An 18,461-nucleotide genomic window follows, 5' to 3' on the forward strand; every position below is an offset into this window, starting at 1 on the left:
AATTAATAATTAATGAAATTCAAAAAAAAATTAAATAAAAAACGCTTTTGAAAAGATTTGTTTAAAGTTAATTAAATGAAAAAATAAAACAATAATGAAATAAATAAAAAAGACAATAAATTAAAGTAAATAAATAGTATAATAAAAAAATAAATTTAAAAAAATTTAAAGAAAATTAATAAAATATATAAAAAATTATCTTAAAATAATATAATAAAAACTTAATTTAATTTATATATTTTAAACAATTTTCTTAAAATAATACAATCAAAACTTAATTAAAAAAAAATATTTAAGAATTAAATTAAAAAATTAATTAATAATTAATGAAATTCAAAAACAAAAATTAAATAAAAAACGCTTTTGAAGGGATTTTTTAAAGTTAATAAATAATAAAAAACAATAAATTAAAGTAAATAAATAATATAATAAAAAATAAAAAAAAATTTAACGAACATTAATAAAAATATTAATAAAAATATTAATAAAATATATAAACAATTATCTTAAAATAATATAATAAAAACTTAATTAATAAAAAATTATTTAAGAATTAAATTAAAAATTAATTAATAATTAATGAAATTCAAAAACAAAATTAAATAAAAAACACTTTTGAAAAATATTTTTTTCAAGGTTACAAAAATAATAAAATTAAAAAAAAAATATTAAAAAATTAATAAAAATTATAAAAAAAAATAAATAATGCTAAAAGAATTAATTAAATTAAAAATAATAAAATATATAATTAATAATATTAAAATAATAATAATAAAATATATAAAATAATTTTAAAAATAAAAAAGTAAATAAAAAATACTCATTTCCAAAATCTGCTTTGCAATAAACATATTAAAGTTCCTGTATGGTTTGATAGTTCAAAATAATTATTTCTCATAAACGATTATTTGCTAGTTGAACACAGCAATAATGAATGCATTTAACGTTACTTTAGCGGCACTCGAAGAACTTAACTCGAATATATGGTATAACAATAGACTACACCGCTTGTCTGAGTGTTTCTTTTCGTTTTTTTAAGATATGGTTTTGATATGGTTCTACAAATAGAGGATTTCAACATAGAAATTAAAAATTCTGCTCAAATTTTTTGAGAATTCTTTGCTTTGCATAAAATCTCTCTTATATGCATTAGCCACATTTTCATAGACATTTTTGCTTATTCAAATATTTTGAAAATGAAACAATGTGCTGTATGTGCTTTTTTTATCCTGAATTTATAATCCAAGAACCATTACTCGCTTCTTGTTCCATTTTTTATGAGATAACATATTCTAAAGCCTGATATATCTCAGTTTTTTTTATATTCATTATTTTTTTGTAATATTTGTTTTTTTTTTCATATATTTGTTGTTTTTTCTCGCTAGACACATTGCCTGCAGCCAAATCGAGTGGTGGGTGTGTTTTTGGCAGCACCCACTTTCTATTCAAATTTTTTTCGTTTGTGGCTCTCCCTACATAGTATTTGTTGCCGCTAAAGCTTTGATAGCGTTGGATATTGTTTATACACCCACTATGTATGCATCATCATCTATTTACAAGCATACTATACTCAGCTATATAATCACATATGTATGTATATACTATATGTATGTACATACATATAAACATAAATATGGCATGGGCTTGAGAAAAGGCAGCCCGTGGACATAAAGAAATATATAATTTTCCTACATTTTTTGCTTATATTATTTATGAGAACACAAATTTTATTTTTTATTTACTTTTTTGTTTTATTTTATAGATCTATTTGTTAAATTATTATATGTATATATGAATTTTATGGTTTAATTGCATTTGTATTTGTATTTTTTATTCCTTTGTGATTATCATCATTACTGTTCTTTAATTTATTATCACCACCGCTTTGATATACCTAGACCAATTTTCTTATGTTTTCAAAATACCGGGGTTTCCAATAGGGATGATATTATTTCTTAGTGTCGTTTCGGCCATTTTTGATATGTCAAGATTTGTAATTTTTTTTTCAGTGTATTCAGTAATGTTTACAATTTCATCATTTCCATAATATATGCAAGAACAACTTTTACAAATTAATCAATTTTATTATCAAATAATCGTTCGCCAATTGTAACTTTTCGTGCGCTTTAGCCATTTTATGGTCGTAGTAATGTGCGGTCAATAATTAAAACAATCGGTTCTGGTGCAAAGAAAATCCACAAATTTTTCATGAATAACCATTACACTCACCAAAATTGACAGTTTGGTGTGGTTTTTGGTCTGGTGGAATCATCGGCTCGTACTTGGTTCGAAAGGATGCTAATGACACCGTTACTGTCATGCATGATAACCAACTTTTTATGACCGCAATTGAAAGAAGTTGATTTTGGCAACATCTGGTTCCAACGAGACGTTGCCACACAGCATGTGCTACAGTCGAATTATTGCGAGAAAAATTTGGAGGTTCGATTATTTCAAGAAACTGTAACATTGAATGGCCTCCAAGAAGTTGTGATTTAACTCGATTAGACCACTTCGTGTGGAGTTATTTGAAGTTATTGGTCTTTAGCAATAAACCAGACTCTCTTCTATCTTTAGAAGCCTTAACAAGAAATCATTTGCAATACACCAGACTCTCTTCAAGCTTTAGAAGTCAATATAGAGCGTGATATCCATGAATACGACTTGATTTAGTGGAAAAGTACTTAAAAATTGGTTTCATGGAATTCGTTTCTGCAAAAGAAGTCGTGACGGCCACTAAATATAAAAACATTGGAATTTTTTTTACAATTAGTCGGTTTTTTAATTTTTTTTTTTTAAGAAATCATATCACTTTTCTTGGAAACCCCTGTATTTGCTAGTGGCGTGTGTGCCAAAATTTCACTTTAATCTGGGATGTGTGTGCGGCTTTTTTATTTTATTTTTTAATCAAAGTTAAAATGTAAAAAAAAAAACAAATAAAAGAATTAAAATTAAAAGGAAAGAAATTTAACTCGCTCGTATTTTTATACGATCGTTTTTGCAGTGTTTCTAAATTTTAAAATTTTAAACTGACTTACAGTTGTTCTTATGTTTAAAATAACTTAAATAAACTTAAGCTACACACATATATACTATAATATAAATTTTCTAAATTTTTTTAGAACATCTGCGGTTAATCATTTTTTAGTAGAAACGTCAATCAAAAATCGATTCAAATCAATTTATAATTCAACGCATTTTTTTATTTCATTATATTTCTTCTGCAAACTCAATTGCGATAGTTTTATCGCATGGTATTTTATTAAACAGTTCACTGCTGCTCTCTCATGCTCAAATTGAACAAACTGTCAGTTGGAGCAAATAATCAAAAAATGCAATTTTAATTGATGAATTGATTTGTCCAAAGGAAAAATCAAGCAGAAAAAATTTCTAAAAGGCCAATGCTGCTAAATTAAAAGCGTCCTGAAAGCGTACAAGAAATATGCAAATTTATTTTTGACTAATTGAGTTGAAAATGACAGGAGAAAGAAGCAATGTCTGAAAAAATGTAGGTTGAGACTTTTTCTTTATCATTTTTCGCAACTAATTAATATATTTGTATTTGAATTAAGATTGAAAGCATTAAGTATAGCATCAAATTTCGTTTACTGATTTACAAGTTCATCTATTATATGTATTATATATATGTACATACATATGTATGTATGTATGTCGCACCTACCTTAATATTCTAATTTATTTTATTCAGTCACGCAGCAGTGACAGAAAAATTATTGATGCATATACAGACGGTACGTGCAATTACCACATCAGATCTAAATGGATAGTTAATTGAAATAATTTTGACGGCTTTGCCAAATATATTTTCGTTCTACGTTTTCTTTATAAGCCAATGCCATGTATGTAAATAGGCGTGTTTTAGAATTATCCCAAAACTCTTACCATAGACAACACTATCTGTGGCGCACTGTGCGCTCCTCGCAGTTTTATTTACAGTTATATCTAATTTAGAATTTTGACTATCTCTTATATGCATGTGTATGTATGTATGTATTTGAGTACGTTTGCACATACCTTCGTCTGGTTTTTGTTTGAGAGGGGTGGCGCTCTTCTGGCTTTCGTTGCTTTGGTCAATACATTGTTTGATTGCCAAAATAAATTTTGCAAAACTATTTGCCTAATTTATTTGGCGATAACCAGAAAACCGCATGGCGTGCTTACACAGCGAAAATAATTAAAGTGCAAATTTAATTAAAATTTAAACAGTGTTTGCTTAAAATCGCCGAATGGCCATAATGCGGGTGTCTGGCATATTTGCATGTACATATGTATGTATATATGTATGTGTTCGGTTTGTAAGTGTGTACATTTAGAAAAACATGCGTAAAATGCATTCGGTTTAATGTAAATTGACGCAGATGAATGGTGTTTATTGCTTGATAATGCGGAAATAATGTTTTCAAGTCAACAAATTATGATTTGGATTTTTCGATATAAAAAAATAATTTTGAGGGGTTTTAATGTTGCTTATGACTTTTTATATTTTCATATTTTTATTTTATTGAAATTTCGATTTTTCAAAATAAAAAAATTAGTTTTGAGAATTTTTTAAAGTATTTTATGACTTTATATATTCTTATTTTTTTTATTTTTATATTTTTTTTTCGTTTTTATATTTTATTGAAATTTACTCTAGTCTTCAGCCTACAAGCCATCTTTGAATAGCAGAAAATTTTTAGAACGGCTTTGCCTTTTGAAAATTGCACTTGTTGTTGGCTCCACATGTCTACATTGACGCCCGCAACTAAAGACATTTTTTTCTTACAATTTTAGATCTTTCGCAATCTAGTCTATGCCAGCCATGTACTTAATTAATAAAGTCGCCAACGCCGTTAACAAATCGGTTTGCATTGCAGTTGACGAGGCATGTAATTAGAATCTTACAAAATTGTAACAAATTCGCAGACTTAATTTAAATATTCATACCATTCTACATGATCTTGAAATTGGATAGTATTCGTTCGAAGAAATTAACAAAAATTATAATAAATAAAAAGTGAGCACTTTACTTTCGTTGCGTTAAGCCTTACGCCAAACCTTAGATAGTGGCAAATCGAACAAACAACTGACATAAATCACATAGAGCAGCAGTAAAATTAGCAAACATAATCTAATGGGCAGAATTAATCGGGCTAACGGGCATGTTGAAAAACGAAGCGACTATAAAAAAACACACACATATGCATATGTATGTATGTATGTACATACATATATAAAGATATAGTCTCGGTAATCTGAGTTCCGGCATTATCGAATCTCTTATTTATTATTTTTTCAATAAATTTTCAAAATCTCCCACTATTTCAAGCATTGTTTGCTTTTTATCTAACTTTTTCTGTATTTCGCCGCCCATTGCATTAGCCTGCTGCTGCTTGTTCAGCGCTGTTTGTTGTTGTGTGCAATTACATATTGTGTTGATCCCTAGCGTGTGCCGTACAAAGCTTGGTTGCGCTCATTTTCATTTTGTCAAGGTGCATATTGTTAAAATAAATTGCAAAATTGTACTTCATTTTCATCGGACTTCGCACAATGCAACGACAGCGAGTAGAAAACGATAAAAAAATATATGCCGAACAAAAATAAAAAAAAATAAGTAGGTCCACATGTTGTTGCATATTTATATGTATAGTGGCATGTTTGTATGTTAGTGATGTATGTGAATACATACTTATGTACATATGTACAACTGCTGCAACCTAGTGCTGAATTGTTTATTGTTGGTTTTGACAAATGCTTTTCGGTTGCTGTCAGACCTCAAGTCCGAGCGTAATAATGATAATTGAAAAAAATTTAAATAAATTACAATTTGTTTATAGGGTCGGTAATTATAATGTGCTAATGCCACACACAATTTTCATGGCAAATAGAGCGCAAGACAGGTTTATTTATATTTTTTTTATTTTTAAATTTTTGACTGCGGTATTTTGTGGCGTGTAGATTAGCAAAAACAATTCCTTAATCATTTAAATTTTTGTTTTATTTTATATTTATATCATTTATTTTTTTTAGACTTAATTAAATATTTAAAGTTTTGTTTAGCTTTTTGTTTTATTTCAATTTATTTTTATTTATTTTTTTTTTGTGAAACATTCTTATTTCTGTTAATAACAGCAATACCAGCTATTTTATTTATTTTAATTTTTTGTTTGTTTTGTTTTATTTTTCTCTATAACTAAATTGAAAGTTTTATGCCCGCTATCAATAGCGCACACTCAATAAAAGCGCAAATATGTCAGTATGTACATAAATAAAATAATTAAAAAAAGGCTGCTATGAAATTTATGCCTAGAGCCAAGAAGCTGAAGCGCTGCTATATCAATTTTCATTTTAATTAAAGCGCAAATACAACAACAATATAAACGTTTAATAATAAACAAAATTGTATGAAATATACAACCCTACATACATACTTATGTATAAGAACAGAAAAAACTTTGGATAATTGCAGTGAATTGTGTTTAGTGCCATAAAAGTGCTGTAAGTGAGCGGTGTTTTTAATACAAAAAACCATGCAACATTAAATTAAAATCCAGAAATTACAACAAAATTAATTTATTAAAAAAAAATAATAATTAAAGATAGTTACAAAATTTTTACCATAAAAAATACATTGGAATTTCATCAAATCAAATCAGCGGTAATGCGCCAGCTAAAACAAAATAATTTTTCTCCACAAAAACATCAACAACGAAAAGTAAACTCATTAAACGCCGCAACAAACACACTCGCGCAACACGCTGGCAACATTGTTGCGCTTTTAACGCGCAACATTCCGACATTTTACACTGGCCAAAAGCGAAACTACACACGCAGCAGCTGTCAGAACGCAGTTCTGCTGATATTTAATCAACCGTTAGGTATATATAATCCTCGCCCGCATGTTACAATTTCATTTCTATTCCAATCATGCTGGTCGTCTGGAAGTCGGTGGTGGCTCAAAGTCCACGGATCTTTGGTGGGCGCAGCAATACTATCCGTTAGAGAGTATAAAGGAATTTGAAACGGTATCGGAGAGATGGAAGAAATGTTTGGGACAATTACTCAAAACAGGTGGGAGAGCGCGTGAAACCAATGGGAATGTTTTTGGAAAGAAAAATTTATTGAGTGATTGTAAAGTTTTATAGCAATAAGTTAAAAAAAAATTAAAGTGTTAAAAAATAAAACGAGAAAAAAATAAAAAAATAGAAAAAATATAAAAAAGAATAATAAAAAAACGAAATAAAAAATTAAAAATAAATAACAAATTAAAAATAATTAAAATAAATATAATAAAAAAACGAAATAAAAAATTAAAAATAAATAACAAAATTTTTCTAATAAATTGATAATATAAATGTGTAAAAAATAAAAAGTTTTAAAAATAATTAAGTAAAGCTATGAAAAATGAAGAAAAATAATTAAATATTTTTTTGTTTCACAATAACGAATTACAATAATTTGTTTTTGAAAAGTTTAAATGCTGTATATGTTTCAGATATATTTATAATATTTAAAAATTTGCAAAAGATTAAAATTCATAAAAATTAATAAATTACAGAAATAAAAAATTAAGTAAAATTCTAGAATATTTTAATTATTTTCATATTCAAAATTTGTATTAATTTTGTGTTAAAAAATAATTACAACACACAAAAAAAATAAAAATTAATAAAAGATTAATGACAAAATATAAAAAATAATAATAAACAATAAATGTAAAAAAAAAAAATTAATAAATAAATGAAAAAAATGATTGTCTGGTAAATTATGAATGATAAAAAAAATGCGCAAAAAATCAAAAATTATAAAAATAAAAAAATTAAAATGAAGAAAAACTTTAAAATATTTTTTTCCCACATTAAAAAATTTTAAAAATTAGTTTTTGAAAAATTTAAAAGATGTCTGTATGTATTCCTGATACAATTACAATATTTAAAAATTTTAAAAATATTAAAATTCATAAAAATTAATAACTTAAAGAAATGAAAAATTTTGTAAAATTTTAGAATATATAATTTTTTTCAAATTCTCAGTTTTTATTAACTTTGTGCTTGAGAATATTAAAACATAAAAAAATTGCAAACAATTAAAAAAATTAATAAATAAATGAAAACAAATTTTTCTGGTAAATTGAGAATAAAAGAAAAATGTGCAAAAAATTAAAAGTTATAAGAATAATAAACTAAAGTAATTGGTGATATGAAAAATTAAGTTCAATTAAATTTTAGAATATTTTAATTTTTTTTTTCAAATTAGCAATTTTTATTAATTTTGTGTTTTGAAAAGCTCTAAATTTAGCATAAAACACTCAAGAAATAGAAAATTTTAAATTATTTTGCACATTTTTAATTAAAAAGTGTTTTTGGTATACCTTCAAAATTACTATAAAAATTAACCACATATAAAAATTTTAATTTCGCTCCATATTCAATGTTAATTTTTTCTTTCGTCAAAGTAACCGGAACGAACCCGGATATTTATGCGGCCAAGAACCGTGAATTCAGCACCATTCCTTGAAATTATTTCGGTAATGTCTTATGCCGCTACAAGAACAATAATAAATTTAAACTAATAGATATCAATTTTATATTTATTGTTGCTGTTGTTGTAGCATAAGACGTTTACAAAATGGTTATTAGAAAGGCTACCGGGGTGGTGCTCCAAAATCGGACTTTAATTCGAACCCATAGCGATTTTTTGATTTTGGCTGGTCGTTTCTCTGTATGTTAAACATAAATATTGTGCAATACACACACACATACATACATACATACATATATATGTATGTCTATGTATATTGTGCAAAACTTGTAATCATTATTATTTACACCACAAAACCAGTTTATGCATTGATAATAATTAAATATAAGCTATTTCAGCACTTTATTTACACATGTTTAATCTAATGAAATTTTTTTTTCTTACAGAAGAAGACGACTCACAAATTTTCGTGAAATTCTTCCGGTTCCATAAGTGCTATGATCTAATACCAACCTCAGCTAAATTGGTTGTATTCGATACACAATTGCTGGTGAAGAAAGCTTTCTATGCACTCGTCTATAATGGTGTACGTGCAGCACCGCTCTGGGATTCACAAAAACAACAATTCGTTGGCATGTTAACCATAACCGATTTTATAAAGATTCTACAAATGTATTATAAGTCACCAAATGCATCAATGGAACAATTGGAGGAGCACAAATTGGACACATGGCGAAGTAAGTGTCGACAATATTTGCAACTTTCTACATGTAACTAATTAATTTTATTAATTATTTGTACTTTATAGATGTGCTGCACAATCAGGTTATGCCATTGGTTAGCATCAGTCCGGATGCTTCACTCTACGATGCCATTAAAATTCTCATACACAATCGTATCCATCGATTACCAGTCATTGATCCAGCGACGGGCAATGTTTTGTATATATTAACACATAAACGCATACTGAGGTTCCTCTTCTTATATGTAAGTATACTTGTACTATGACAATGTTAGTTGATGTTTTGGAGATGAATAGTAGAAAATACTAAAAAAATTGAGGTTATGCGGGAATATTATATACCAGTTTGTCGACAATGTTAAATTGGATTTTAACTTGAAATTGTTTTTGTTGTTGTAACAACCTAAAATGTTACCCAAACAGTTTTTGGTATAAAAACCAAACTCATTTACAGTTAGATATTGCTACATGGGTTTCCTCGGCTAAAACAGCCTTTTTTCAACAATTTTTTTTTCTCATATAAAAAATGAAATATTTTATTAGAATTTTTTATTGTTAAAAACATACAGTTTTAGCAAAGAAAAAATATTTTAAACTCGGCCATTGCAACACCATCTCGGGTGACCCCTCGATAACTCCTTACATGACCATCTTAAGTGAAAAATACATGTTTTAGCTAAAACCTTAATTTAGAACTTCGACGAAGGAAAAAAAACTTAAAATTTAATTTTTGGCAGACATTTTAACAAAAAAATTTAAATTTCGCGACAATTTTTTTTTAAATAATCCTTTGTCGAAGTCCTTAAGAATTGTATCTTAAGACGTTTACAAAACGTATCTCAAAGACCTGTGTACAATTTCATAAAGATCGGTTGAGTAGTCCTCGAGAAATCTTACCAGCCGACTTCAAAAAAACAGTTTCGAGAAAAACGCGTTTAAAGACGACGCACTTAGCCTAGCCAGCCACGAGTGACCAAGTCCTCAAAGCTGTTTCTCGGAAACTATTATTCTAATTAATTTGAAAATTTAGGATAATGTTCTAGGGGTGTAGAGGTAGAATTTAATAAGACAATAAAAAAATACGATTTTTTGAAACCCATGTAACCCATGCAGTATTCAACTCCAAATTCACTGTTATTTTATTTTGTTGTTTATTTTCAAACTAAAACTGAATTGTTTTTTGGTTGCAGATTAACGAATTACCAAAGCCCTCGTATATGCAAAAGACCTTGCGTGATTTAAGGATCGGCACATACGACAACATTGAGACTGCGGACGAGAACACAAGCATTATAATGGCGTTGAAGAAATTTGTGGAGCGACGAGTATCGGCTTTGCCGTTAGTGGACTCCGAAGGGCGGCTTGTTGATATTTACGCGAAGTTCGACGTAATTGTAAGTATTTAGATCTCATTAGGTTCTTATCTCGCAATAAAGTCATAAAACAGGGGTAGAGAGAGTTTCCTTACCAAAAGAAAGAGAATTGTTAAGTTATCAGTAAAGTTAAAGTTAGATGCTTGTTCTTTATAAATCGTTTATTTGCTACAATGTATATATATACATATATATTTATTTCAACTTACACTAGTTTTACATTACATTCAACCTCTTTTTTTATTTTTGCAGAACTTGGCCGCCGAGAAGACCTACAACGATTTAGATGTCTCGCTGCGCAAAGCAAATGAACACCGCAACGAATGGTTCGAAGGTGTGCACAATTGTCGCTTAGATGAGACACTCTACACAATTATGGAGCGTATTGTGCGCGCCGAAGTGCATCGTCTCGTTGTCGTTGATGAGAATCAGAAAGTGATTGGTATTATTTCACTGTCCGATATACTGTTGTACCTGGTTTTACGTCCAAGTGGCGAAGGTTTAGGCAACTCTGAAAATTCATTACGCGCCTCTGATCCCATTTTGCGACGCAAATCGTCCGATGACGAAGATGCCGATACAAAATCATCGGGCAGTCGTAGTATTATTGATGATATACCCGAGGAGGAGCCAGCATTGGTGACAACAACAACAGCGCCCACATCGGCGCCACCGCCAACGAACGGTGACGAAATTAAAAGCGAGTCGAATGAGGAGCTTGATGCCTCAACACAACAAAAGCAAAATGGTGATAGTAGTAATACCGCTGAAGTGTCCTTTGCCGCCGAGGCGGAAGAAGATCCCGTGGACGATGCCGATCAGTTAAGTGATAATGATGATGATGTCGTGACTGGGCAATTTGTGGATCTGAAGAAATCGCTCGACGCGTCAGCGGATGATGACAGAGAATTGGAAACGGCCGCGTCGGCAGCCTCAGCGCTGGGTGGCATGCCAACAACGACGGCACGCGAGATGGCGCTTGTTAGTGAATAATTTTTTTTTTTAATTATACATTAATATATCAAGCTACAAACAAACATATATTATATACATACATACATACATATATTTAAGTATGCGTTTTTTTAGTCAGCGAATTACAAACAAACAATAGATTTGATAAACTTGAACGTTGCTATGAATGCTTCAAAGCCTTATTAATATAAAAGAAAAAGAAAAACAAAAAAAAAAACATTCGAGGAGAGTGTTTAAATTTTTTTGAATGCATTGGATTAATTGTGTGTGCAAACTGCAGTCAACGCTGGGAACGAGTGAGTCGCTGACACTCGGACGAAGAGCGAAGGATCGTGCAACAATCTTTGAGGCTCGAAAGGAGCTTCGGAAAGGCTGCGTGTTGACGCTTAGTCACACACATGCACATACACACATTAAACAGTGGCAAGGCAAGTGTAATAATCAAGGTTTTTTGATAGGGCTCAGCGAACCTCTTATATTTATAAGATGAAGAAAAATTAGTGTTTTTTTAAACTTAAGTAGAAATTATTGCAAAACTACAAAGCAAGCAACATAAAACAAAACAAACACAAAACTGCTTGTACTATAAAAAGTCAATAAAGAGAATTATGATACTTCTATGATGCAGATAACGGTTAAATTATTAGTTGCTATCAGTTGTAAGTAAACATGCGCCTTAATTGGACACTAAAGCCAGACAAAAGAAAATTTGTAACTAACAAAAGCTTCCCACATTACAAATACATACACATACAAATATACATACTAACACACATACATACATATATACATACAAACTAGTTTGCAAAACCTACAAACATAAATAAAGTCGTAAAAAGCTAATAAAAACAAAATTACCAACAACCTATATAATAAAAAAAAATAACAAACAAATAAATATTGAAAACCATATAATTGCAAACAATTACCGAAACAAAGATTTCATACCAATTAAAGCAGCAGCTTAACCACCTTACAAATAAAATGTAGTTTTAGTAGCGGAAGTGAAAACGAATGCAAAAGGCGAAAACAAAGTGCAGAGAAAGCGTCCGTACGCTTATTATATAATGTAATATTTGGAAGGAATGTTATCTATGTTTTTATTACAATAAAACAAACAAGAAAAAGTAAAATAAAAAATAAAACAAAAATATGATGGTACTTTTTATATAAAATATTACTATTAAACTATTATTATTATTAATATTATTATGTACTGCTAATTCAATTATGATTACTATCATTATTATTATATATAATTATAATTTAATGTAATTATGATTATTGCTATTATAATTATAAAGTTCAATAAAAAGAAAAGAAGTTTTAAAACATTGAATTACTGATCTATGTAAGCGAATACTATTAATAATACATAATTAAATGCAAACAAAAACAAAACTCAAAACAAACAAATATTGTATTTGAATAAAAATTTGAAAATAATAAAAACACGTGGGAAAATAGTAGAGAACTGTAGTATTTGCGCGTGGTGCATAAAACTAAAAGCAACAAAAGGAAACAAATAAATGCATATATTTTCTTTGCAAAATTCGTGGAAGTTTCTTTGCTCCTGCTATTACATAAAAAGGGTTATGTTTCGGAAAATGCTTTGAGTTTTTGGTTAAATGTGAATAAAAACAATATTTTCGTAACTCTTTTTTTTCTAAAACGTGTTATTATTTGAGGTCGCTATTAGACAGAACAATATACTGTGTAAAGATGTTTGTTGATTACACAACTTACATCGATGAAAAGCATTTAATTGAGTTAATACCCTTTACACATTAAAAATCGAAGATAGAGCCATTTCTTATTACTGATTTCGTTGTTTTAGGCACTTAATTTATCTGTCGTTACAAAGATGAACAGCAGCAATATGAAAGACTTTGCCAAACATGTAGTTTCCTTATAAAAAACGACAATTGTTCTATTTTTCTTTTATTCTATTCTTAAACTTTGAATTGACTTCTCTTCTCTTTACCAAGCACATATATATCTTTAGCAGCTACGTTCCACCTGTAATAATAGTAGATAATCATTTATTAATCACAAAGATATACTTAAATTTTTTGTTTCAATTAGAAATATTTTTAATATTGTTTTTTGTTTATGACTTGTGTCCACCAACGGATTTTTTAAAATAAATATTTAAATTCACCTCAATTTAGCGCGCGGTATTAACCAAAGGAAGAGTAGTTAATGCATTGTTGTTATTAAGGATGCCACAAAATGAATAATTTTTCACAGTGTGTAGAGCACAAACCAAATGTTCAGATAGATATATTCGCTATATAATTTCAATGTACAATTTATTTTTGCTAAAGGTAATAACATTTCTTTAGAACATATATGTATATTATAATAAACCCGGGACCAAATCAGAATTTCTTAATCCACACAATTTTTAGAAATGGTTGTCACCCTGTGTGATGTAGCACACGTTTTCGCCATTAACGAAATCAAAACAATATCACCGGGTTATAGTCAACTAATCACCACGTTTAGCCTCTAATTAAAAGGAGAGTATTTTGGGGATATTGAAGCCATGTATACATTCGAAATTAAAGAAATTCCCGGCAAGGTGTGTAATTTACGTACAAAAATTAAATTGTTCTTGCATTGAGCATAGTCTTCGGAAGGGAAACTTTGTTGTGTAGATCACGCGTTCGTATCGATGTTTGTATACAAAGCGTTTTCGAGGAACTGAAACTTCCTCAGTAGAAAATTTTCGTCAGAATGTGTATATGAATGTGTTGTTTTTGTAAGTAAATAATTTTGTTAATAACATTTAGGGACGGTCTATGATCTCGACAAAAACGTTTGCTATTGGTGAAACTATTTTCGAGGAGGAGCCCTTTGTGTCACGACAGTTCTCTTGGAATGCTGCTTATGGGTATAAAGCTTGTGATCATTGTATGCGACCTTTAGAAACAGTTTTAGAAAATGTGCGTCGATTGGCTAATAACAATGCATTGGTAGTGCCTTTGCCAGAATACGATCCAACAACACCATGGCTGCAACAATTTACACAATGTCCCAATTGTAAAGTTCGGTACTGTTCCGAGGATTGTCGTATGGAGGCTTTAAATAAATATCATCGTATAGCTTGTATGGGTGCTTTCCATACAGATGACACGCACCCAATAAACGCATTGAATGAAATATGGAAGTAGGTGTAAACAAATATCTTGCACATTACATTTTTCAACAATTACGATACTTTCAGAAAAATGCATTATCCGCCGGAAACTGGTACAATTATGTTAATTGTTCGTTTAATGGCCATGTATAAGCAAAGTAACAACAAAGAGCAGTTTCTCCAGTCGCTTCAATCCTTCCAATCGCTAATAGTTAATACAGAACAAAAAATATATCACAAAATGTTGGGGGAACACTTTGAACAACAAATGGAACAACTTTTTGTAGCATTTTGTAGAGCATTTGCGGACGAGGAATTAGCTGCTGTAAGTGTAATGTTCCCGAAATTTGTTGAACATATTTTCAAGTGTTTGCCTTTAGTTCACCAACGCGGAGGCTTTTAAGGCATTAATGGGCATGATTGGCACAAACAGTCAGGGCATTGCGACGAGTCCGTTGGCGGAATGGGTGAAAAAAGTGAGCGATTTACCAATGCCTGAAGGTGATAAGACAAAACTTGACGAATATATTGATGATATTTACAATAAAGTGGGAGAATGTAAGTTAACAACAATTACTTCATAGTTAAATTACGTATTATTATTTCACACGTATATATACCTATGTATCCATTAAAGTCGCGGGCGAATTTCTCAACACTGAGGGTGCTGGACTTTATCTACTTCAAAGCAAGATTAACCACAGTTGTGTACCAAACGCTCATTCGACATTTCCTTATTCAAACGACATAGTTGTGTTGAAAGCGGTAGCACCTATACAAGTTGGTGAAGAAATTTGCATATCTTACTTGGATGAGTGCCAGCTGGAGCGCAGCAGACATTCGAGACAAAAAGTAAATAAATTTGTAGAATTAACTGTTAAACTCCCGAAGCTGTAATCAAAACTGTTTTGTATGTCTTTTTAGATTCTTAAAGAAAACTATATTTTTGTATGCCAATGTCCTAAATGTCAATCGCAAAGTACCGACCCCGATGAAACAAGCGAAGATGAGGATGACGATATGGATATGGACGATGACGATGCGGATATGTCGGATTAACTACACATTTGTTTTATACATTTCATATGTAGGTACATATTATTGTAAGAATTGAACTTACAATACAATGGATCATATGTACATTGAATTTTGTTCACAATTTACATAAAACTTTGTTATAAGCGAATTAAACAGTAAAATTACACTAAAATATTTGTTAAACTTCTTTGAAATATCTATTAAGCACTCGAAACAGGTGTCAAATTAATTAGATTGTTGCTACTTTCAGCCAGCTCTGCTATAGACACTCGCCCTCGCTGTCTTATGAATTTTGCTACTTCAAGTAATTCTTCTTGTGATACGTAGATGAACTTTCCACGATCATCGATCACACCCGTTAATGTACCATTCGCTTGTAAGTCCTGTATACGATCGATCACTTGTTGAGTTTTCAGTTTAAATTCCATTGCCAAATCCTCCAAAACAATTACTTTGTTATCTTTGATATATTGTATAAAATCTTGTAAAAGTTGCTCTTTTTCTGCATCCTCGGCTTCCTCATAACCTTCCTCTTCAATTTTGAATGCTTCCTTCATTTTTAAGTACTCCTCATGCTCCTTACGTTCACGTTCTTCGCGTGCCAAACGCTCTGCTTCTGCTGCTTTACGTTCCACTTCCTCCTCACGTTCTTCCTGTTGTTTTCGTTCTGCTTCGAGTTTAGCTTCCTTGACTTTACGCTCCTCACGCTGTTTTAGCTCTTGCTCTCGCATTATTCGTTTTTGTTCTTTTGCTTCCATTTTGGCACGTTTCTTGGCGCCCATTTTCTCATCCAAGACCGGACCAGACGGAGTTTCATCATCATCCCAATCTTCGTCGTTGTCATTCGCTTCTAAGGCATTATCTAAAGCAGCGGCCTGATCTGCGGCTGCAGCTGCTGCAGCGTTCTGACGCAAGCGGTTACGCTGGTTTCGAGCTATCTGGGCACGTCGTGGAATACCCTCTTGTGCCCTAACCGGAACTCCTCGCTGTGCTGGCTTATCTGCTTTGTCTGCGAAAGTTTATGAATTTTAACCAACGTAATAATAATTATTATGATCCATCACATACCTCCTGTTGATTTTTTTTGGAAAAGCAACAATCCAATTAGTATTACTAGCAACGCCGTTGCTATACCTATTAACAAGGTCAAATCCATATTTCTTTAAATATTAAAAATATATATGCAATTGATTTGCCTACACAGCAATTTAACTATTTTGTTTTTGTAATATTATACTTTAAACGTCAACAAATCACGAAAACTTGCATCAAAGCAAAATTAGCAAAAGAATGCCAACCTTAGTTATATTTCAAAGGGGGAACTTTAACTTGCTGAATTAGCAATTTAATTTTAAAAAAATAGTAATTTGTACCATTAGAACAGGAAGTGAAATGTTCTAGTGGCAATTAATCAAATTAATCAAACATATTTTGCTAGGAATAATATTCGATTAAAAAGACTACTCACGATCACCCTGTAAGCAATATTGATTCAAAAACGAACAGAACGACATATGTAAAGAAAATAACTAAATGTCAGATTTTTCTACATTGGCATACGTGTCGGGGTGATATAAACGAATTTAGAAATTAATATTCTTTCACATAGTTACAAAGAATTTAACCGCTGTAATAAGTATAATCATGAGTAAATGTTTAGTTACCTCAATTGTGCTGCTTTGTGTTCTACAAACAACATTTGGCCTTTACTTCCACATAGCAGAAACAGAGCGAAAATGTTTTATAGAAGAAGTTCCTGATGAGACCACCGTCATCGGTAAGCCATCTTAATATTTTGTACAAAGCATTGCAAAATATTTCACTAAACAATTTGCTTTTAACTACTTATATTTTATAGTGAACTACAAAGTGGAACTATACGACCCGCGGTCTAATGGTTTTATGCCCTCCTCTCCCGGTATTGGCATGCATGTGGAAGTACGTGATAGCGACGATAAAGTTATACTCTCACGCGTTTATAGTTCTGAAGGTCGCATCTCCTTTACTTCACATATACCCGGTGAACATGTAATTTGCATGTATTCGAATAGCACAGCTTGGTTTAGTGGTGCACAATTGCGTGTCCATTTGGATATACAGGTGGGCGAGCACGCCATCGATTACGCGAATGTTGCACAAAAAGAGAAATTGACTGAATTACAATTGCGCATACGTCAATTACTTGATCAAGTGGATCAAATCACCAAAGAACAGAACTATCAACGTTATAGGGAGGAGCGTTTCCGTCATACAAGTGAAAGCACCAACTCGCGCGTTTTATGGTGGTCATTGGCACAAACTTTTGTTTTGGTCTGTATGGGATTCTGGCAGATGCGACACTTAAAGAGCTTCTTCGAGGCGAAGAAACTAGTGTAAAGATTTATAACCAACGAATACGCGGGTGAATACGAAGACAGTACGAAGGCGAATTGTTATAATTAGTAAAAGTCATTTTTGAATATACATCCACTCGCAGAAGTTATACTAATTAAAATATTCAGAAAAATTGATTTGTTCATTAGCAACAGTTTTTCGATGTGCCAACGTATAGAAAAACTAATGGCGACACTAACCAAGCTCATCCATTTCATTTTTTCTCAATCTCAGTTGCTTATCAATACAAATCCTTATACCAGCATGAACCGTTTTGCAAAGAATTGCTCAGACAAAAATTATAGTACTTTATAATATAGTAAATTTATTCTGTATA

At 30.5% G+C, this 18,461-nt stretch overlaps 4 protein-coding genes across 10 annotated transcripts in view; 3 read left to right on the plus strand and 1 right to left on the minus strand.

Moving 5' to 3' along the window:
• The window catches only part of LOC120767948 (5'-AMP-activated protein kinase subunit gamma-1), a 218,201-nt gene extending 205,950 nt beyond the window's left edge, over nt 1–12,251 (plus strand). For 5 of the 7 annotated variants that reach the window (XM_040094354.1, XM_040094338.1, XM_040094382.1 and 2 more), the window contains 4 exons: nt 8,928–9,218; nt 9,290–9,468; nt 10,414–10,617; nt 10,849–12,251. In XM_040094354.1, the coding sequence (XP_039950288.1) occupies nt 8,928–9,218; nt 9,290–9,468; nt 10,414–10,617; nt 10,849–11,589 (1,415 nt within the window). In that variant the 3' untranslated portion in view covers nt 11,590–12,251. Of the gene's footprint in view, nt 1–6,651; nt 7,072–8,927; nt 9,219–9,289; nt 9,469–10,413; nt 10,618–10,848 lie in introns of those variants that run through there. The other 2 variants (XM_040094390.1, XM_040094346.1) reach the window with 2 other exon arrangements.
• Nucleotides 12,252–14,018: 1,767 nt separating this feature from the next.
• On the plus strand, nt 14,019–15,934 carry LOC120768635 (SET and MYND domain-containing protein 5). The gene is made up of 6 exons (XM_040095404.1): nt 14,019–14,155; nt 14,367–14,743; nt 14,801–15,038; nt 15,094–15,271; nt 15,351–15,565; nt 15,638–15,934. The coding sequence occupies exons 1-6, from the start codon at nt 14,120–14,122 to the stop codon at nt 15,770–15,772; spliced, it is 1,179 nt and encodes a 392-aa protein (XP_039951338.1). The 5' UTR covers nt 14,019–14,119; the 3' UTR covers nt 15,773–15,934.
• Nucleotides 15,926–16,983, minus strand: LOC120768653 (DDRGK domain-containing protein 1). Its single transcript, XM_040095429.1, has 2 exons — nt 16,820–16,983; nt 15,926–16,760 (listed from the first exon to the last, which is right to left on the minus strand). Exons 1-2 carry the CDS (start codon nt 16,905–16,907, stop codon nt 15,952–15,954), a joined length of 897 nt encoding a protein of 298 aa, XP_039951363.1. The 5' UTR covers nt 16,908–16,983; the 3' UTR covers nt 15,926–15,951.
• Nucleotides 16,984–17,284: 301 nt separating this feature from the next.
• Nucleotides 17,285–18,272, plus strand: LOC120768659 (transmembrane emp24 domain-containing protein eca). Its single transcript, XM_040095441.1, has 2 exons — nt 17,285–17,528; nt 17,610–18,272. The coding sequence occupies exons 1-2, from the start codon at nt 17,396–17,398 to the stop codon at nt 18,125–18,127; spliced, it is 651 nt and encodes a 216-aa protein (XP_039951375.1). The 5' UTR covers nt 17,285–17,395; the 3' UTR covers nt 18,128–18,272.
• Nucleotides 18,273–18,461: the final 189 nt, after the last annotated feature.

This window comes from Bactrocera tryoni, chromosome 1 (genome assembly GCF_016617805.1).
Source record: "Bactrocera tryoni isolate S06 chromosome 1, CSIRO_BtryS06_freeze2, whole genome shotgun sequence".
In the NCBI taxonomy this organism is placed as follows: domain Eukaryota; kingdom Metazoa; phylum Arthropoda; class Insecta; order Diptera; family Tephritidae; genus Bactrocera; species Bactrocera tryoni.